The sequence below is a fragment of the Cajanus cajan genome, chromosome 7, assembly GCF_000230855.2.
Source record: "Cajanus cajan strain Asha chromosome 7, NIPB_CcT2T_4, whole genome shotgun sequence".
NCBI lineage: Eukaryota > Viridiplantae > Streptophyta > Magnoliopsida > Fabales > Fabaceae > Cajanus > Cajanus cajan.
In genome coordinates this window covers 8295523-8318629 of record NC_138523.1, presented here as the reverse complement: position 1 = coordinate 8318629, position 23107 = coordinate 8295523, and the positions used below count along the sequence as shown (strand labels likewise).

Genomic DNA, 23107 nt, shown 5'->3' with positions numbered 1-23107 from the left:
ATTATAACTCTTATATATATATATATATACTTATTGACCTATGACATATGATACACGTAACATTTTTCAATATGTTATTAGCACACTTTTTTTATATAATCAATAAAAAAATTAAAAAAATATATTTTCTAACTCACTTTTATTATTAATCGGGATAAATTAAAAAATATATATAATGAGGTAATGATCTATTTTCTGACTCACATTTATTTTATGAGCTAAGGATCTATTTTATAGAATTACAAAAACAAATTGTATTATATTCAATTGTTTATTTTTTTATGCTTGAATTTTTTTTATTTTCATATTCAATAGAAGACTTGAGTATGTCTAAGATAAAGTGCATTATTATTAAAGACTTAAGTTGATTGTTGATACCGTGTTCAACTATATAAATCTATATTTATATTTTTATATTATTACAGTTAGAATAGTCTCTTTAAAAATTTTGTATTTTAAACTTTACGATTTGAACTCATTTTTTTAAAACTTTTATGTCTTTAAGAATTTAAATATTTCTTATTAATTACCGAATTAAATAAGTCTTTAATAAATTTATTGATGCCAATTAAGGACACTAGAATTTTAATAGTTTTTAATAACAATTACATATTTTCAACGATTTTTATTTGACTTTTCTTTTGGATTTTATGAATTTTTTGTTAGGTCATAAGTAATGTATATTTCACTTTGTGTTCTCCTCCTTCACTTACTATGTGGTATGTATTTAGTTAATTTTTTATTTTATTTTTGTGTTTGTAGTACTTAATTATTTGTTCAATTTTGTGTTTTCTGTATATGGTGAATTGATGGTCATGAGACATAGCAATGACTTAAAAGGATGTGCATGGCTGGCATAAAATTTGAGGATTCCTCTCTTCTCATATTTCTCCTTTTCTAAAAAGTTTATCATAAATACAATTTTATTATTCTTATGATCCAATATATTCTCTATATTGACATTATGAGAATTGCATTATTAAAAGGAGTACAAATTCTCACCCCTTCTATTGTCTATTTCTCATTCTACATTATATTCATCATCTAGAAGATGGCAAGTGCATTTTCTCCTTTCATTTTTATTTTTCTCATTATTTTCTCACACATATTTTAAAATTTAATAACTCCTATTATTACATGAGAATGATAATTGAAAGATTGAGAAATATTGTACTTTTAATATAAAATTGAGTTTTAGGTATTTCATTTTAGTGTTGCACAAGATCTATCTATATCTTTATCGATATATTATTAAAGGTAGATATATTATTAAAGGTAGAATAGTCTCTTTCAAAATTTTCTTACACAAAACTGTATAGCCTGGGTCCACTTATTTTCTAAAACTTTTTTTTTTCAAACATTTCCTATTAATTATTAAACTAAATTAGCATTTAATAAATTTAATGATGCTAATTAAAGGCACCATGATGTTAATGATTTTTAATGTCAATGACGTATTTTTAATACTTTGTATTTCACTTTTTTTTTTTTGGATTTTTGAGTCTTTTGTTAATCAATAAATAATTTCTATTTCACTTTGTATTCTCCTTTTTAGCCTATTACTATAGTAAGTACTTTTTCTTTTTTTCCTTTTATTTTTGTATTTGTAGTATCAATTTTTTTGTTCAAATTTTTTATTATTGTTATTTGTAGATGGTGGATTGATAATGATGAAACTTAGCAGTGACTTAAAAGGACATGCATGGCTAGAACATGATTTGAGTACTCCTCTCTTCTTATATTTTCCCCTTCCCGAAAAGTTTACTATAAAGACTATTTTATTTTTCTCATGATTTAATATATTTTCCATATTGACTCTATGTTAATTACATTATTAATTGGTATTTAATTTTTCATCCCTCTATTGTCCAATTTTACTCACATATTTTCTAAAACTCTTGTGTGCCTTTAGAATTCAAACATTTCTCATTAATTATAAAATTAAATTAGCCTTTAATAAGTTCAATGACATTAATTAAGGACACCACATTGTTAATGATTTTTAATGTCAGTTATGTATTTTCAATAGTTTTTATTTGAGTTATTTTTTATTTTATGAGTTTTTTTGTTAGTACATAAGTAATATTTGTAATACTCCAAGTTTTATAAAATTATTAAAAAAAATATTTTGATTAATTAAAGAGTTTCGTAAAATATTTCAAAGATTTTTAATAATTATGAGTATATTAATTAAATAACAAATATTTGTGAAAATTGTTTTGTATAATAGAGAAATATGTATTTTTATGATATTTTGTTATAATAGGTATTTAGAGAAAATATGTATTTTTATCATGATTTTTTATTGTGTATATATTTTATTTTAATTAATTATAATAACGTTGGAGAAAATATATTTATTTTATATATTTGTTAATTATTAATTATTTTATTTTGTTATAATTATTTGGATTGGGAGAAATATATTTATTTGATATATTATTCATTTATAAGTTTTAACATTTGAGAAAAAAGAAAAGATAACTATGGTTAAAGTATTTTATTGAAGGGTAAATTTTTTAAAAAGGGGATTATGATAGTTCTTTAATTTTTATGTTTCTCATTTTCTATATTACACATACGTACACTTAATTTGAAGAATGAGAATGAGAATAAGAATTAAAACTCGTAGGAGAACACTCAGAGATCCACGTCCTTTATCAAGCATTTATCAAATTGAGGTAAAAGGGGAGTAAGTAGTCTTGCTCTAGGTGTGAGACATATGTTGGGTAGTGAGATTGACTCCTACTCCCTTCTCTATTGCTTGTATTATATGAAAGGAGTTTCCCAATTGATTGCATTATGTGTTTGTTTGTCTTCTATATGATTCTATATTATTCTATTTGATATTATTTAGTTGCATATGTCTCCAATTTTGTGATTGAATTTATAATTATGAAGTTTGGGTTGTTTGTGGGTTCAGTGGAAACTCTAAATCACTATAAGAACAACACAAATTTTTGACAGACATAATTCGTCGATAAAAAGGAATATTCGTCAGAAAAAGAGAATTTCTAATAGATGCAAATCTGTCGCAAAAATAATCATCAAAAATAATTTAATCCGTAAAAAATTTCTGACGGATATATTCGTCGATAATTATTCGTCGAAAATTACTGACGAATATATCTGTCAAAAATTATTTGAAAATCTTTATGTGATTCCAATGGATAAATTTGTCAGGAAATTTTTGTTTAATTTTAATAAATTTATTAATATAATACCCCTCATATTTGGCATCTCAAGGATTTTATTTTACGATATTTCACTTTTCAGTGTGCTGTCTTTACTCGAACAATTTCTGGGAAACTTCCCAGAAGGTCACTCATCCCTATATTACTCCAAGTCAATTATACTTAACTGTGGAGTTCTGATGAGATAAGCTACTAAAAAGTAGATGCATGTTGTTAATATAGGTAGTACAACTTAATTTATTTAAGTCATTCTCAACTATACAATCTCATACTTGTATTATCTCTGGGTGTGTCCGGACTTTTATAAAAATATAATAATAGATATAATAATTATATTATCAATAATAATTATATTATATTTAATTAAGCTTTATTTAAATGTATACTTACTTTTATAATTAACAATCTACTTATTTCTATTTAAAATTAATATTACGATACAATTTAAATTATTTATTATAAATTTAAAAGTTTAAATAATAATTTATATATTTTAAAATATTATTTTTATAATTTATAATGATAATATAATTTATAAAATTATAAATATTTATTTATTACATACTTATAAATTAAATTTTAACATTTTAAATAAATTATTAATTAACTTAATAAATTTATTTATCTTAAATCTAAGATATAAAATTCAAAAAATGTATTTATCCTTATTTTATTTTCTAATTATCAACTATTAATAAAATACTAATATAAAATCTTATTTAATTATATCATAATATTTTCATGTCAAATTTAAAACCAGATATTAGTTATACAAAAATATCAAGATCATATAGTAAATTATCAATAAGATTCTAGTTAAATAATGTAAAATAATTAATTTTTTTAACTATATTGTTAGTAAATAATTTATTCCAAAGTTAATCAATTTTTTTCTATATTAATTATTAGTAAAATTTAATAATTTTTAATTTAACAGTTGGATCGATGAAATTCAACATATACCATAAGTTATTAAGCGGAATAACTTTACCAATAGTTATTTTTCTATATCCATTAAAAATTATCCGTCAGTAATATAACTTTTCCTACAAATTTTTATTTCTGTCGGAAATATAAGTTTTTTGACAGATTTGTATCCGTCGAAAATTACCCGTTGGTAATTTGCATTTTTCTTGTAGTGAATGATTATTGTGTGAGTAGTTAATTAATAGAAGTATGTGATTAGAATGTGAAATTGATATTAGATTTGAGTAATTGATGATATAATGGAATAATATTAAGCTTTAATCATGACTTTTATCGATTGGGTTGGAGTTTTGGGATTTTAGGTTCACATTATGCAACTTTCGCACAGTTCATAAGTCTCCTATGAATTGATATCATGTTGGGTATCAAATGGGCCACGTCGAGCGCCATTTGATACTGCCCTTGTGAGTTTTGGTGTCAAGTGTGACCTCAATCATGTTAGGTGTAGTATGATAGAAAAGTTGTAGTCCTCTTCGCGCTAGGCACAATAATCATTGTGCCAGGCACTATAATGTTAGAATAAGGTTTTGTGATCTTCATAAGTATTATAGCCTTGAATGTTAGCTTTCAAATGTCATTGGAATTGCCTAAAAAAGGTCTAAAACTCAAGTTATTATCAAATTAATGAGTTAAGGTTAGATAGTCAAATTTAAGTTGAAATGTTGCACTTTTGCATTTTTTTAAAACTAATAGATGACATAATTAACTCTTGATATCAATATAGAAGTTGAGGATAATTATCTTAAATTTATAATAAAATTGAGATCAACTTGATAATTGATATATAAACCATCCCTTCATAAGGAATTTTACTCTGATGTTTGGACAACTCAGAGGAAGTGGTTCCTTAGTAATTTTAAGGGTGACCGTAGGTCAGATATCATAGATTTATTCTATACCTTCCTCAATAATGTCCAAACCCATGTTTGTTTCTTCGATTGGTTAAATGTTTACCTTCGAAGGAATAATATCCATCCACCTTGGGTTATTACCATCACAGAAGACCATTCTGTCAATACACTTACTGTTTGGCACCGTAAGGACGGTAAATTGGTCATATATATATATATATATATATATATATATATATACACACATATATATAGGGTGTTTGGATCACATGATGGCTTAGAAGATTAAGTTGTGGAAATGTAGTTTGTAAATGAGGATGATGAATATTTTTACCCTTTAAGTGTTTGCTATTATGAATAGTTTGACACACTTATATTAACGTTTAGGAAGGATGAATTATTACAAAAAATTGTTAATAAATTATGATGTAATTTGATTATTAATGACTTGAGGTGTTTTGATGATAGTGATGTTTAAGGACTTAATGTGAGATGTTGATAAAATTGTTAAACTAGTTAAGCTATTAATTTGCATACCCTGTGCCATCCCTATACTCGTATCCTTCTATATCCATACTTTAAGTTTCTAAAAACTTAATTTTTTTATAATATACTTGAGATTTATCTAATTCTTACTTTTTTTTAAAATTTATGTTAGATGAAACTTGATTAATGTAATTTTATAATTGTTACTTTACGTTGAAATTCTTATTTATTATATTTTTTTTTTATAAAAAAATATATATTGAATTAATTTTTGGATGAATACGAATATACTAGATATCCGATAAAGAGAAAAAAAGGAAACAAATTTTATACTCATCGGATATCAGGACAGGAATGGGTATAAGGTACAAACTTAGCGACAAGATTAGGATATTGAAACCCGCTCCTGCCTCACCTTGTTGTGATCCCTAATTAACATCAAATCAGTTTATGTTTGAATTTATATCTTTTTATTAAAAGTATGCAAATTAATTTTCACACACAATTAATTTATATTTAAATTAACTTTTTTCTCCAATACTAATGTTATCTTTTGTTATTTCTTCAACTCCTACATACAAAATATATATATATATATATATATATATATATATATATATATATAATATTATTATGATAGTTCTAATTTGATTTAAATACATTAAATGATATATTACTATTAATTCTTTAAAAAAAATTGAAATGTAAATTATAATAAATAGACGTTTCTATTATAATTCAAAGAGCCGATAAGACAAATTAAAAAGAAAAATATTGTAATTACAAAATATGGAAATGAACAAATTATTTATAATGATTCTATATTATGGAGTTTGAATTTATTAAATAAAAAAAATATTTGTAATTTTTAATACCAAAATTAATCTTATTAATAAAAAAATAATATATTAAATAATATTTATTTATGTAAGATATTTTTATAATTTAATATTTTTTTAATCAATTATATTTATGTTTTATATTTGGATTGTAATTAGTAATTAACGTAATAATTTAATTTATATTATTATTTTAAAATATAATAATTATGCTAAATATTTATAAAATTTTGTTTTTAAGAATGTATGCATCATTGATTCTATATGTATATATTAAATAATATAAATAAAATAATAATAATTATTTTTAAAATTTAAAAATACTTTTTTATGTTGCTTTGACCATTACATTAATAAATTTATAATTTAATTTTTGCATTAATATGCTTATAATAAATAGATACTCCTATTATAAGTTTGCTTATGGGTGTAAGAGAATTAGATTGAGTCTGGTTTGGTTGAATCTATTACTCGATTTTATCAAAATTTAACGAATTAGATTGGGTTGGATTGAATTTTGTGTTTGTTTTTTAAAATTCAACCCAACCCAATTATGAACCGGTTAGATTAGTTTGGGTCAATAGGGTAAATATAATTAAATTTATTTATTTATTATAAAAATTTAAATATTTTATAATAGATGCAAATCATTTGACAGCTTGTTACAAATGCAATGTTATCAACAACAACAAAAAAGTAAAAAATGATACAAACTAAATTTGAAAATAAATTTATTGATTTGTTGCATTATTATCGACTAAATTTTAAAATAAATATAGTGTATTGTCATAATGTTATCAATCCAAAAACACAATATTTATACAGTACCAAGTTTTTTATCGTGTTGGATTGGGTCTAATCCAAACTCTAAAAAAATTCAATCTGAACTCATTTGTTGGTTTATGTCAATTCTTGTCCATGGGTTATTCATATCTATTTATACCCCTAAGATTGTTAGACTCGTCAGGTCACCATGTCTGAGATACTGTCTGTTTTAACACTCATTGAACCATTATAATTTTTTTTCTTCTAAAAAAGGTGCCTTAGTTGATTAAGGAATGAGGTGTTTATAAATTACTCTTAACCCTAATTTTTAATGTGAGACTTTTAGTCATATCAAAACAAACCAACAATCAAGGCTAAGGGACAAGAATCACCTACGTCTTCCTTCTAGTGTCAATGTTCCAATAGTAACCTTGCTGATATTGTTAAGATCAACACATCCGAAGTATTGTACATTTTGATACTTGTTAGCCCATCATGATTTTGTCCTTTAAAAAACATCTCAAGAGTTAAAGAGTTATATATATACATATATATATATATATATATATATATATATATATATATATATATAAGGCTTGAATATATTCTTAGTCTCTTAAATTTGACGTAAATTTATTTTTAGTTTCTCAAATTTAAAATTAATCATTTTAGTCTTTATAATTTAAAAAAATCTTATTTTAGTTCTTATACTCAAATTTTGTTAAAAAAAAAAAAACAAATAGGATCATATAAAATCTATTTACCAGTATCTCTGTCAATGAAATCACATTGAACCTAAATGATAGATAATGAATAATTGTCTCAATCTATCACTCTATCATATATTAATGATGTAAGGGAAAGTAATATTAAAATAATTTTAAATTTAAAAGAGAAAAAAATAAATTTATTCTAAATTTAAGAAATTAAAAATATATTTAAAAAATTGCATTAAAATTGGAGAAATTGTAGGTCATGTTAGAATGTCAACTGTGTAGTTAGTTCTTGTGTCACATGCAAAACGGCAGTTTCTTAGAAGAGGCTATAAAGTATAAACCGACGCGTCTCCATTCAACAGTCTCTCTCTTCTTTGTGCTCAATAAACACTAACTTTCTCTCATCAATTTTCGTGATCGCCCGAAAGCATTTCATAACAGATCTTTTGGAGGTACGTTTAGGGTTTGTAAAAATCAGATTCTAACTTGAATTAGGATTGCATTTTCCGGGATTTCATCTTTCAGCTGCAGATTCAATTTGCTGTGGATGCATGCGACCAACACCCACCCAGGATAACCTCAATTCTCAGGTATTTCAATTTTCGTCTTATATGGAATCATAATATCCAAAATTGTTTGAAGGTTTTTTTTTTAATTTTTTTTTATATACATGAATTAAAAATACTGGCCCAAACCAGTTTACGTTCTTCTGCCTACCAAAAAACTAAATATATATGACCTTTTGGAATTGTTAGAAAATATCAATATAAGATAAAGAACCTGTTTTTATTTATTTTTTAATTACAAATTGTTACCTTATTTCAATATGTTTCTTGTTTTCAAACCACTTTTATTTTCTTTTCCCATACAAATCTTTGGAAACAAGAACCGACAGAAAACAGGAAATAAAAACAACAGTAAACGGAGATTATAAACTGTTGCACTTTTGATCTGATATTGTAATTGGCAAATGAGAATATAACTGGAGAGGACAGCCCTGTAAATGTTATGTTTTCATCGAAACACCCATTACATGCATATAAGAAACAAAATTAAAAATTCGATGCCCCAAAGATATTTGGTACTTGGTGGTTGGTATGATATGAATGGTAGGTATGTCATTAATCACTGTATATGTTTTTAACTAAAACTATTCATTTGCTTGACAATATAGGTTGATAAGAAGGACAAAACAGAATGAAAGTAGGATCTGGTAAAGGGAGAAAAGTGTGTCTGATAGTCACAGGTGTTGTGATTGCAATTGTCTTGCTAATTGTGATACTGGCATTAACTGTGTTCAAAGCCAAGCATCCTGTTACCACCGTGAACTCGGTGAAGCTAGAGGATTTTCATTTGGGCTTGGATATAGCAAAACTAAAGGTAGATTTGAATGTGACCCTGGGTGTGGATATCTCAGTGAAGAACCCGAATAAGGTAGGATTCAAGTTCTCAGACAGCGTGGCTAACCTCAATTACCGAGGGCAGCAGATTGGTGAAGTCCCTGTTCCTGCTGGAGAGATTTCATCCGATGCAACCAAAGAATTTAACCTTAGCCTCACCATTATGGCCGACCGTTTGCTCTCTGATTCCCAGCTTTACTCTGATGTCACATCTGGTACATTGCCCCTAAACACTTTTGTGAAGATTTCTGGCAAAGTCCGCATCTTAGGCTTTATCAAAGTCCATGTGGTTTCCTCCACATCTTGTGATTTTGCAGTTGATATTTCTACTAGAGCAGTTGAGAACCAAGAGTGCAAATACAAGACAAAACTTTGATTAGTTGATTTTAGTTTAGGAGTGAAACTAGACTCTTGATTAGTAGACTATATATACAAGTATTCTTTATGTTCAATTAATTTGTTCATATTCTACTTTGTTTCATTCGTAATTGTGATTTGCATCCTACTGGATCTACTCTCTCCTTTCCCTCTTGGGCTGCTTCTGGGAATTTATTTGATATCAAGGTTCCCATTTTCGTTACTTTACCAGAATGTTACCTTGAAGTTAAGCTCCATATCTATGTGCCACTGTAATTTTAATTATTATGTAATTAAATGTTATTAAGGTATTGGTAACATGTTTGAATTAGTTCATATAATGTGTTTTAAGAATTCAATGCATCATACATCTCTGTTGATACTTATTATTACACTAGCAAGGCAATTTGAGAGTCCGGTGCGGGAAAAGTTTTTCAGTTCTCTTATTATATGTACTCCTACCCCCAAGTTATAATATCTGACATGTGCAATAGTTGAGAGTACGACCTCAACTATGAACCACAAGGGCCCATGAAGTCTTTGAGAGTAAATGGCTCCTTTAATGAAAAAGGCAGTAAGGCAGGCATAATTCTGGAAAACAATGAGGAAACCATGCTCGAACAATCCTTGAAGCTTGAATTTAGGGACTCCAACAATCATGCCGAGTACGAGGTATTACTAGTCAGTCACCACCTCACCCATGAAGTCGGTGTCAAAAGGTTAAAGTGTTATAGTGACTTCCTACTAGTCACTAGACAAATACTCAGAATATATTAAACCAAAGAATTGCAAATATAGAGATATTATTTACTCACTAAAGGACTCAGTCAATTTTGAAAATCTTAAAATCACGCACAAACATGCTAAAGCAGCCAATAAAGTCATTTTAAATGAACTAAGGAAACGTCCCGAACCCTCAAAGGGAGCATGGATGAATGAGTTTCCTAGCATCCTCTAGGCATATCACTACATCACTCAATCCACTACTATAGAGACTCATTTCTGCCTAACATTCGGTGCATACGCCATGATATAGTTGAGCTCGATGAACCAACCTACAAACACTCTCATTTCCAACCTGCAACAAACACTAAGAACATGAGCATAAAGTTGGACCTAATTAAAAAACAAGAGAAGAAACAAAGACTAATGAAGCAATATGCAAACAATGGGTTGCTCACCGCTACAACTCCAAACTAAAGCCCAGATCAATCCACCTAAGTGACCTCGTTTGGCGGGCTACATTATAAGCACAACAAGACAAACAAGTAGGCAAACTTTCCCCAAGTTGGGACAACCCCCTTTTGTGTCATTGAAAACTTAAGCAATGGTGCACATCAACTTGAAGAACTAGGGGACAAACCAATCCCCAAGACATGGAACACCACCTACCTAAAGCACCACTTTAGCTAGCCTCATATAGCTAGGTTATGTACTTTTTCTCTTATGTTAATTAGTTTTTTTTCCATAAAAAAGAAAGTGTTTTGGCTAAGAAGGTTTTAACAAGGCACCCCAATAACATGTAAAGAATTTCAACTGACTCATAAATAAAATTATTCCTTTCTTATCTCAAACTACAACAACTACTATATGGCAATCCCCACATCACTTATAAACAAACTTTCAAGTTTGTTTGTGATTCTAAGCTTCCAAGCTCATGCCTTGACATTCACAAACTTTCAAGTTTATGTGCAATTTCGAGCTTTTGAACTCTTGCATCGTAACATTCACAAAATTTTGAGTTCATGAGTGATTATAAGCTTTTGAGCTATTTCTCATTAACATTCTCAAACTTTCAAGTTCGTGTGTGATTCTAAGCTTTTGAGCTCTTGCACCTTAACATTCATAAACCTCCAAACTCACATGCAACCTTGAGCTTCCAAGTTCTCAAACCCTAACGAAGAACTTCCAAGCTCACATGCTTTGAACAAACACAAATGCTCGCACACTCATAGCTACAAGTCCTTTAACTCATATGCACACAACATAAACAAGCACACAAACTATGTGACATTGATTACACTGAAACTTTGTGCAAAAAATGATATCAAGTAAACAAGCCTCATCAATACATTCAAATATAAAATCTTTTATTCAAACACAAAACGACAAAAGCAAGAAAATATGGAACAACATCAGTAAACAAACACCTTGCCATCTAAAATTCCTAGCTTCCCTTGGCAACAACATCACCATAACCCTTGACCCCTTTGGAAGCCTCATCGATGATAGTAACATCTCCCTCAACAATAGCTAAAACAACAAAAGCCTTTCCAGTTGTCCCCTCACCAACCTCAACATCCTCATAAGCCCCAAACATGTCCTCCACGCATTGATTGAATCCTTCGTCTCATCCTCATCAGGGAGGTCAACTACATTCACAAGTTCCCTATCAATAACATCAAAATCAACATTTAGCTAGCTACAAGGAAAATTCGAAGCGAAAAAGGCCGCTTGACGAATAGCCTTCTAAAAACTATGTGCATTCTCATCAAACAAATGCATTTCACCAAATTGTCACTTCTTATCTAATCGATGAAGCTACTTATCATCTTTTAGGTACAAAAAGAGAGGAAGCATGCGCGTGTTAGTCTGAAGCAACTTTTTTCCATTCAATCTGTTAAGGAACCATGTAGACAAAGATGATTTTGTTATTAGACATCATAAATGATATTCATGCAAAACATTTATCTTATAAATGAAGTGTTTCATTTGTGAAACTCAATATCCTAATAACTGATTGTCTTAACTCTATTCATCTTAAAGCTTAATTTGAAAAAAATTTCTCTTAGAAAAGTGTCTATGTTTATTATCAGTAAAACTTAAAACCTAAAGGGTCTAAGATTATTTTTTGACCTAATAGTAAATTAAAATAATAATAGTATGAATTTTCAAGGGAATGTGATTATGATTCAAGTTATAAGTTTTTATCTCTTTCTTGGTCCTAAGTAAAATTTTGAATTTAAAAAACTTGCATGGAGCACCACTTATGAAATTTTTCCTTAATTTGCTATCTTTATTTCTATTAGGCAAGGGCCCCCTCTATAACCCAAAATGTAAAAAGGAAAAGTGTTTAGAACCCTATATTGTTGATGGCTTGGGAGCATAACAATCTTCTTCTTCTCCTTATTTTATCATGTTTGAATGTTATTTTCTTTTCCTTAATTTGTTTGATGGCTATGATTGAACAATCATCTCTTTTCTAAGATTGGACATATCCCTTAATGCTTTAATGAGAATTGATTGTGTTTTCATGATTAGTTTCTTCTCTCAATTCTTTTCTTATTGTAATTTATTATGCAAATAACTTGATCACTTCTTTGCATAACCATAAACGTTTTAGGGAGGTATTGAAAGATGAACCTAAATGTTGGGACCATAGAAAAAAAATAGAATTTAAATCACGAAGGTAGGTTTAATACTTCAAAAATCAATTAAATTATCAACAAAGATAATGAATTTAATTAAAGATAGTCATCGAGATAATATGACCAATTCAATTAAGTATACGTCCATGTCTTGAAAGAGAACAAATGTTACATTAGGCTAATTCACATTTAATGGATAATCACTCAAAGTGTGATTGTTGTATGAACCCTAATCCTAGAAGTTTCTCTCAAATTCAATATACTTTTTTTATTGCAAAAATTCAATGTACTTATTTTTATTTATTCGTAATCTTTATTTATTTTTATCAATCAAATAATTCTCTCTCTCTCTCTATCTATCTATCTAATTGAATCACAATAATTTAGTAAGCATAAATCAAATCCCCGTGAAAGAATGTTAAATTTTTTTACTTGACAATAAACCCATGTTTTTTCCTTCAGTTGGTCAATCAATAAAAAAAATTTAGTATTAAAAAATTTATTATTAATGTCAATAAATTTACTATGCATATTAATTTATAATTACATGAAAATTTGAAATACCTATACATAATTAATACATATATTCTATATTTTAAATTTTAAGTTAACAAATTAAATTAATTTAATTAATTCAATTTATGATGGCTTAAATATAAATAAATAAAATAAATAATGCAAATTGACCATAAAAATAAACATGCTTAATTTTAAAAATATAAAAAAAAAATTGTTTAACATAAAAATTTAAGAACACAAAAGTATGAATTGTAATTCATCCTTAACTTTTTATTTATAAGGAAGAATATTGAGAATAATGATTTAGCTAAACCCATTTGATATGTGTGGAAGTGAATGAAATAGACACATTCTTTGGAACACTCTAATTACTTTCTTTCAAACACTCTAATTATTATTGGTTGAAATTTATCAAAAATTATAAATATTTTAAAGATTCTAGATCTCATTTAATGAGTCAATAGTTTGTTAATGTATTTTACATGTTAAATATTTATTATATAAATATAAATTATTATAAATTATAAGTTAAATTGTAATTTTGGTCCCTTTATTTTTGTCAATCCACAATTTTAGTCCTCTTATTTTAAAAATAAAGATATTTAGTCTTTCTATTTTTAAAAATACAAAACTTTGGTTTAGTCAATTTGATATTTGTTAATTGTTAAATTTTGACATTGTCTAGTAACCTGTTATCACTCAAGTAATGTGATATTTATTGATATGATATTTAACGATAAAAATTAAAAAAAAATGACATATAAAATATCTTTATTTCAACAAGTGACTAATATTTATTTTATTAATAAATCTTATTTGAATATTTTTTTTTCAAATGTCATGTTATTAATTGTTACATTACTTAAGTATGAGTAAATATTAAAATTTAATAATTAATAGATGTCAATTTGAAAGAATGGCCAAAATTTCATATTTTTAAAATTGAAGGGACAAAATATCTCTATTTTAAGATAAAGAGACTAAAATTGTAGACTGACAAAAATAGAGTGATCGAAAGTATAATTTAGCTAAATTATATATGTTTGTATGTATATAACATATATTAGCTTAAAATTTATAATTTTATATAAATAAATATTTTTAAATATATAAATTATATTTAATTTATGAAAAATAATTTATGCTGTTACATAAGATTATTTTTTATTATTTATAATTTTTTAAAATTATTAAATTTAATTTAAAAAAATATGATACATACAAATTAAAATAAATATGAAGTTATCTTTTTTTATAATAGAAAAACTCTGGTCGAAACAAGTATTTAAGAAAGTTATTTCGTTAAGAAAAGTTTATGTAAATAAGTATGAGTAAGTAAATTTCGCTATAGAACCCACCATGTGGATATTTTTGCTGAATAATAAAGAAAAGCTTATGTAAATAAGTATTAATAGGTAGATTTTGATGTAAAACTCAGCATTTGGATATTTTCATTAAACAATAGAAAGTATTACCATTAGAGAAAGAGTATAAGTTAAGAAACATTTGTTTTAAATCGAATTATAAGTATATTATAAAAATGTAAGTATAAAAATATAATATTTTTTTATGTTTGTTATAAGTTTTGAAAAATTATTTTCGAATGGTAAATGATCTTAACTCATTCTTAACTCTTTTAGGGTAGATTAAAGGAAAAAGTATATGAGACTTGATTCTGTGAAAGGAAACGTTCAAGGCAAGAAAATAGATTGTTAAGATGACGTTCAATTATGACAGCTTCATTCTTATGTAGTCATTTTCATATGTATCTTGTGAATCTAATTATGTTATTAGAGATGAACATTCTCTTTATCATCCAAATGAGTTTTGTAGGATTTATTTATTTATTTATTTTTCTTCATCTTGAAAATCATTCTGAATTATATTCTAATATGTTTATTATGAGTTTATTTTGAAACACTCGGCGGAGAAATTAGTCCATACATTATTTTACCATTATTATAAGTTGTATATTTAAATACTTGTCATTATTAAACAGGTAGATTGTTCATAAATTGTCGAGTAAAGTAAGTTTATAAAATACTTATTCTTGGAGTAAGTGAATTTCTCTAGAGAGAGAGGAGGGTTCATTTACTCTAATAATAAGTTTATTTAAACTTACTTTACTCAATAACTCATATTTTATATTAAATTTTAACTATTTAATTGTTAAATTCATTTTTTAATCCATTAGATATTTTCAGTGAATAATAAAGAAAAACTTATGTAAATAAGTATTAGTAGGTAGATTTTGATGTAGAACCCACCACTTGAATATTTACATTAAACAATAGAAAGTATTACCATTAGAGAAAGAGTATAAGTTAGGAAACATTTGTGTTTAAAACAAATTATAAGTATATTATAAAAATGTATAAGTATAAAAATATAATATTTTTATGTTTGTTATAAGTTTTGAAAAATTATTTTTGAATATTATCTATTTTTGTGAAAGTTTATCTATCATATTTTCTATATTTTTATCCTCATGAACAAATAATAATCCCATAAAATGTGAAATGTTATGTTTTAATACCTTTGTAATATATATTTTTAATTTAAATTATTTTTAGTTTTAAAAATATTTTAAAAAAATGAGTATGCAATTAAATATATTTATTAAATATGTAAAATAATATTCTAATTAAAACAAACGACTTTTTACTATTTAATTTAAAGGAAAAGAAAAGAGAAAAAAAGTTAAATTTTATTTGATTAAACAGATGTATTTTTTATTTTGACATTATATTAAAAATATTTTAAAAAAATTTATTTATTTTTTTAAAATTTTACAATATTAGACTGTAGCGAAAATTATATATATATATATATATATATATATTTTTTTTTTTTTTTTTTTTTTCACTTTCCTCTGTTAAAAATTTAATCCTAATAACAAAAGTTTTAAATCCTTTCCATTTCCATGCATCCAAACAGTGTCTTATAGAGGAAGAAAGGGTTTAAATAGAAGCGCGTGGTTGCGTGTTGGCGGAGACAACAAAGAAAAGAACGGCGGAGAGCGTGAAAATGACGGACCTCGAACCAACCTTAAGGCCTTTCCATCAGAGAGCCACAGAAGCAGAGGTCACTCACTATTCATTTTTTTCCTTTCAAAATCTATCACATTGCTCCTTCGTTTTTCGGCTAAATTCAAGGCTTTAGTAGAGTATCAAGTGTCCAATTATCTAATAAAATTTGGAAAACAAGATGTTAATTGCAAATACTGTAGCAGAGTGTAGGTGGATTATATAGAGTAAAACTCCGTTTTGTTTTTTTGGTTAATTCAGTTAGTTTAGTTGAATGCACTTGATGCTGGAAGGGAAGGTAGGAACAATAGCTTGAAACAGAATTAGGTTGAAGGATAGGGGGTAGCAAAATTATGGGTTTTAGGGATAGAAACCTCATATCAAAGGTTCACTAGGTTACAAGGAAAATCCTTGGAATGATATACATGAGTGAAAAATATAAGTTTATCTATATTACACTTAGATAGCTCCTTAGTAGCTACTAGGACAAGTGGTTTGGCACTTGCATGCTCATTAACCGAGGATGGGGGTTTGATTTCCATATTGGGCATAGAATCATAGCTGGAGGTACTATTTTACTCTTGTAAGTAAGTACCGATTTGGTGGAAAAGAGTTATATCTCCTTGTTATACAAAAATAAAATTTTACAACTAAGTAATCAAAATATTATTATTGTTGACCCCCTCACCTGAGTGTTCTCTCCATCAACATTTCTTCTATTTTGAATAGAAATAGGATCGTACTAGCATGAAGTTTCAAGTATTAGGTAGAATTTTTAGTTAGTAATTCTATTGCTAAATCAATCAACCTAGAATATGTGAAACTTAAATGTGCATGGCTTGACATTAGAGTGGTTTTGACTCTGAAAAGATGTAAAATTATGGAAAGGACTGCCCCAGACATTCTTTTTCCTCGGGTTTCCATACATTTGCTTGTATCTTGTGCGTCTATGGAATTGAGCTCTTCTGCTATATTCACTGATCATGGAATTGTTGCAACCAACTGCATGAAATTTTGGCACTGTTATGAGACATGTCTCCTTTGTAATGAAAAGAAAAGGATTTTGAAATGAAATTTCCTTGTTGGAATTGGAAGAACATTACTCTCTCTGGCACTAGAGAGCGACACTAATTTATTATGTTTTAAATTCAAAATGGCTCATGGCTTATGTCCATGTGATCTTGTTTCCTGTGTGTCCCAAACACTGAGACTAGTTCATAGAGTTTAGCTAAAGCTCTCACTCTCTCTCACTATTGTTTTCTGTTTTTCTTTTTGAAGGGGGGGGGGGGGTGTGGGGGGGGCCTTAAGTTTTGTTAAAGCTCTTTGTATGAGGGATTTACTGAAGGATTTCTTAACGTTACAACTCTCTTACCAGCATATCTTTATTGTAGGAGCGCTTATCAAGACTAGAAGCTGCAATTAATAGTAAACAAGGTAGGTACTCAGCACTACCATTAGTGTTTTCAGATTGATGTCCATCCGAGATTGTGGGCCTAAATGACATTTATATGAAACTTGCTCAGATGCTGGAGATGAGAAAAGCTTGAAAGTTATTGATGATCTTCAGTCAAAGCTAAAAGTTGCAAATGCAGAGTTAATTTCAGAAAAAGAGAAGGTTGTACACATTTATGACTTATTAACATTACTTAATGGATTGAATATCATGCATCCTTTACTAATAATTTTTTTATTTGCAGGCTCAGATACTTGCTGTAGAGAATGAGAAACATAAATATCGAATAATTCATCTTTTGAGAACCATCAAGGATCTCAGATCAAAGTTAGAGCAAGTGAGTATAGCTGATTTGTTTTTCAATTTTTATTGAAATAAATGTTGCTTAATCAATAAAAGCTTGTACAGCAAGTGTGCATTATTTGAGTCAATATGAGTTTAGAAGTTTTTGGTCAGAGACTCATAGTGTCATACAATAATTTGGATTTTCAGATAGAAATGTGAAAACCGAAAACAAAATTATATTTCTTGGTTCAAAATATATTGCCCCTTTTAATGTGTTGCTTCAAGTCAAAATTAGGCATTATATCTGTTTATAAAAGAAAGATAAAATTAATATCACTTGAAAATTTAAGACAGGAACCATATTAAAAAAAATAGCGTGGTAAAATTAGCCTGCAACTAAAGTTGGTTTTATGTATTACTGTATTTTTTTTTTGCGTCTAAAGTGAGAAAAAGAAGTAGTTAAACAATGGATATTTTTTATATGCAACTAGTATGGTCGAAAGGTACTACGGTGGACCACCTTTTTATGTGGTCTTCCGTACACCATTATTTTAAAGTGTTAGATCTATCTCATACACACAACAATACCCTGTACCCTTTTCGTTACATTTGATTTCTCTGATTCTCCTCTGCTATCCTTCTTTAGTGAGCTCTATTTTCAACGACCATTCACCACAAACTCAGCAATGGCAATAACTTCTACACTCAAAACAAACCCCTTAAATTGGTAGCATTCCATCATTTGCATTACTCAACAAATATGAGAGTAGAATTGAAGAGGATGTTGGAATAATGCTACTAATTACTGTAACGAAAATGCAAATGGTGGAATGAGAGGACCAAAAATGACAGGATCAAGAGGGATCAAAGAGGATGATGGAATGAATTTGATTGTCATGAAATGGGTTTGCGTTGTTATAGGATCTCTGAAAGTGAAAATGTTGGAAGAGGAATGGTGTGATATTGCTAGGCATGAGAATGTAATTCCCAAACAGGCCTTACGGGTCTATTATAGGAGAAAAAATAAAAGGGCAGATTAGTTGTAAAAATACAAGTTTTTAGTTTTGGCTATAAATTCCCCTCTGGATATACAGGTGGGGGGTAATTTTTTCTAATTGGAAGTTTCAACTGGATTTTTACCAGTATGAAAGGAGAGTGCTACTTTGGGGCTTTAGACGAGTGTCTGCTTGCAACTTCTCTGGGACACATCCTTGCACTGGTCGAGATTTGATGCAATATTCACGGGGGTATACCCATTTTCTTTGAGAACCTTTCAGCAAAGTCTCATTTCGGGTGGCATTTGTGGATTTGCCTGGGGAAGAGTTTGGGGATTGTTCTGTGTTTATTAGTTATTACCAAGGAGGAGAAGAGAGAAAGGAACGGAAATGGGTAACAGAAGAGAGCGAGGAAAAACAAATCTGGTATAGGGGTATATGATCTTATTGTATATAAGAGATAAATCTAACGGTTATAAACAATGGTGCACGGTAAACTACCTAAAAAGGTAATTTGTAAGTTCTAAATTTCAGCAAAAAGAGTTTTAAATTATCTTGAATTTGTACGTTCTAAATTTCAGCAAAAAGAGTGTTAAATTATTTTGAATTTTCGAAGTCAATCTAGATGGTGAGAATTTGCATCAAAATTTGTTTATCTTGATTGCTCTTTCAATGGTTATCGAGAATGATATTATGAAGTTGATTCAACTTATTATGTGTCTCTTTACGTGGAATGAAATTTAATTAATGCTGTTGTATGGAATGTGGCTCACGGCCATGTTCATACTCTTTACATGGCTCATGACCCATGTCTTGGTGTTTCTTTTCCTGACTTCAGGATACAGCGCAGGAGCAGCTACAAGGCTTGAAATTGCAGGGTCCTTGAATCTGGAGTTTATGAGCTTAGATTGATAGTTGCTTTATCTTATCTATTTTGTTTTATGGTTGATATTTAATCATATAGTATGGCGTTGGTGATGCTAAATATGTTTGTCTTTACTGGTTTTACAACTTTAGAACTGATCTTTGTTTTGCTCATACATTATCATACACACTTGAATTTCTTCCACTTTAACTCATGCATTATCATATATTAGGTGTAATGCTACACAGCCACAGAAAATGTGTCAGGATTAAACAGTGTAAGAGATGATAAAGTGAGGATGACTTGTGCATCCAATAGTCCGACTCATTTTGGCTTCCCATGTTGGCAAACTAATTCTGTTAATTAGCATTATCCTACATGTTAATTTACTTGTCTTTGGATGGTAAATTTTTTCATGTTATTCTTAAGTTGTGTGTTCAACTGTATTGAATGGTATGGGGATGAGAAGATCGTTTGATTTCTTTTATTTATTTTTTCATTAACTAATAAAAGTGGTTCAAGCTTCAATAACAATCTAAATTTGAATTTGTTTGTCATGTATGATATATTGATATCTTGAAGTGTTGAACTCAAGACTTTTTTTTTTTTTTTTAAATAAAAAAAAAATCAAGTTTGAAACTCGTCTCGTAGTTAACATTGAATGGCTTACACAGTTTATTCTTCTGGGCTAATGTAACATTTTTTTGTGATTTTTTATTTTTATTTTTTATCGCCCTGTGTATTCTCTTAGCTTTGATTTACAAATTTGAATAGTGTTTTAATGGGTTCATTAACTTTTTAATTTTGTTACCTATGTTGGTCCGTTTCTAAATTTTTCATTTTAGATTCTCAATTTACCAATTATATTTGGTGTCGTGATTGTGATAAATTTTCACTCAACTATAATTTTGTATTTTTGCACGAACAGCGTTAGATGATAACTTAGGGATCAACATGTGTTTCCCAAGCTCTCGAGTAATTTGTATGGAGTGAAATGATGAGTCTATGCTCTTATATATTTATTGACAGACATCTTTAGACAGTACTAAAGTATGCGCATGGCACCAATGGGGTTAGATCTAGCGGAAGGTTTAATTCTTTAGCACACAATCAAGGTTCAAATTTTTATTAGGTGAGGTATTCACGTTGTTCTCCAATTTTTCAACTAGTTTATCTCAAAAAGGTATCTATTAGAATCTAAAAAATAATGCATGTAGAAAATTAAAAATAAATATGTGGTGTATTAATGAGTTATACTGTTTGATAGCGCTGAAATAAATGTGAGAAATAGACTGAAGTGTTTTTTTTAGGAAAAATAAGAAGAAAAAAAATAAGAAAGAAATATTCTAAAGTTGTTTGGTTTAAATGAAAAAAATATATTATAATGAAACTTAAATTACAAATTTACCCATTGTGATTGTGATCAATTCATCTTAAACAATTTGCATACAAACGTTTTAACTGACTGCGTAGCTGTTTAATTAATTATACCATTTCTAGGGTCTTAAAAAAATATTTTAATTGATTAATATACTATATAACAGATTACATAAGTCTTTCGTGGCGCATTTTGAACGAAGTGTCTAGCATTGCACGACACCAAAACCCGTTTCCATTTCAATCTAATGAAACAACCTTCATAAGTAATTGTCCAGGGAGAGAATAGTTTTGAAACAACATTGCTAGAGACGATTCACAGAGGCAAGTATCTTTGCTTCAAGTTGATCAAAGTTCACGCAAGAGAACATTGAACCAAACAGGGTACAAGTATTTGTCTTGAGACTCTGAAAAGGTTGTTAGCCAATGAGTACATGTAAAAGTCATTTTAATTCCCAATTAAGAATGAATGTATTAATGAATGAAGGCATGTTTTTGATGGTTAGGCAAGTGCTAACTATAATTTAAGTAGTCACTTGTGGAGAGTTAACTCTAATTTAAGTAGTCACTTGTGGAGAGCTAACTTTAATTTAAGTAGTCATTGATTTTTAAATTTTTAAAAAATTTGCAGACTTTATCTATGTATTAAAAACTTTAAATTAAATGATTGTATTATTAAAATTTGATGTAGAACATTGCATTGTTGAAATTTAATGTAGAATATAAATTATTGAACGAAATAAGTCTAACTAAACTTATTCTCGATCCTTATCATTTTGGTTGTCGAGGATGTTACACTATGTATTTCAGTTGAGTAATAGTAAGGTAAGTAGAGAGACAAAAATATTTGAAAATGATAACGTTAATATAGGGACTAGTGAGTGATGTAAAACGTGAAAAGTTAATTAAGTTTCATTGGAGTTCATTAAGATATTTCTTACGTAAAGTGTGACAAAATCAGTTAAGGTGTTAAAAATACAGATCGGTTGATTTAGTGGTGATCTTTGATGACCTCTTAGACAAACCTATAATTTATATGTTGATTAATTTGTTAACCAATTATATACGAATATAATAGGCAAATAATGAAAAATGATATTTTGTCCATGGTTAGGCCAATTTAGCCTTATATTCATAACAAGAACCAATTGGATAATGAAATGAATAGTTCACGAGACTCAATTGAATAATTTTTATTCTCAAATTTGATTCATCCAATTAGAGAATATTCATAAATGGATCTAAGTTTTGTTATTGGGTATTGTAGAAGAGCCATTAATATAAACTTACATACTTTGACATTTACAAACTTCAATTTTTTTGGTTGAATAGTTCTTTCTATTAAAATAAATGACAGAAACTTTCAATTGAATGCAATAAAAAAAAATAAAAACCATTTACAAGGAAGAATACATGATTTGGAGACAAATTTCATATTCAAGTTAAATTGCAATCATCATTTGAAGAGCATAATATGATTGGTTACCACAACCAAAATTTGAAAACTATAATTTGTTTGGTTTGAAGAAAGTGGATGATAAGAAAAAAAGAGTAATTTTTAAAGGAAAAAAAAATAGTTCATATGGTTCAAAAGTTCATAGGACTAAACTCCTTTATTACTTGA

At 27.8% G+C, this 23107-nt stretch overlaps 2 protein-coding genes across 3 annotated transcripts; both read left to right on the top strand.

Moving 5' to 3' along the window:
- Positions 1–8123: 8123 nt before the first annotated feature.
- On the top strand, positions 8124–9719 carry LOC109805971 (Late embryogenesis abundant (LEA) hydroxyproline-rich glycoprotein family). 2 transcript variants are annotated; one of them, XM_020368283.3, is made up of 3 exons: positions 8124–8290; positions 8370–8428; positions 9013–9719. In XM_020368283.3, exon 3 carries the CDS (start codon positions 9036–9038, stop codon positions 9612–9614), a length of 579 nt encoding a protein of 192 aa, XP_020223872.2. In that variant the 5' UTR covers positions 8124–8290; positions 8370–8428; positions 9013–9035; the 3' UTR covers positions 9615–9719. The 2 variants fall into 2 exon arrangements, with proteins under 2 accessions (XP_020223872.2, XP_082916685.1); XM_083060559.1 differs by having other exon boundaries at positions 8125–8428.
- A 6690-nt stretch (positions 9720–16409) lies between these two features.
- Positions 16410–20495, top strand: LOC109806390 (threonine-tRNA ligase 2). Its single transcript, XM_020368779.3, has 5 exons — positions 16410–16566; positions 17900–17942; positions 18032–18123; positions 18206–18298; positions 20080–20495. The coding sequence occupies exons 1-5, from the start codon at positions 16510–16512 to the stop codon at positions 20125–20127; spliced, it is 333 nt and encodes a 110-aa protein (XP_020224368.1). The 5' UTR covers positions 16410–16509; the 3' UTR covers positions 20128–20495.
- Positions 20496–23107: the final 2612 nt, after the last annotated feature.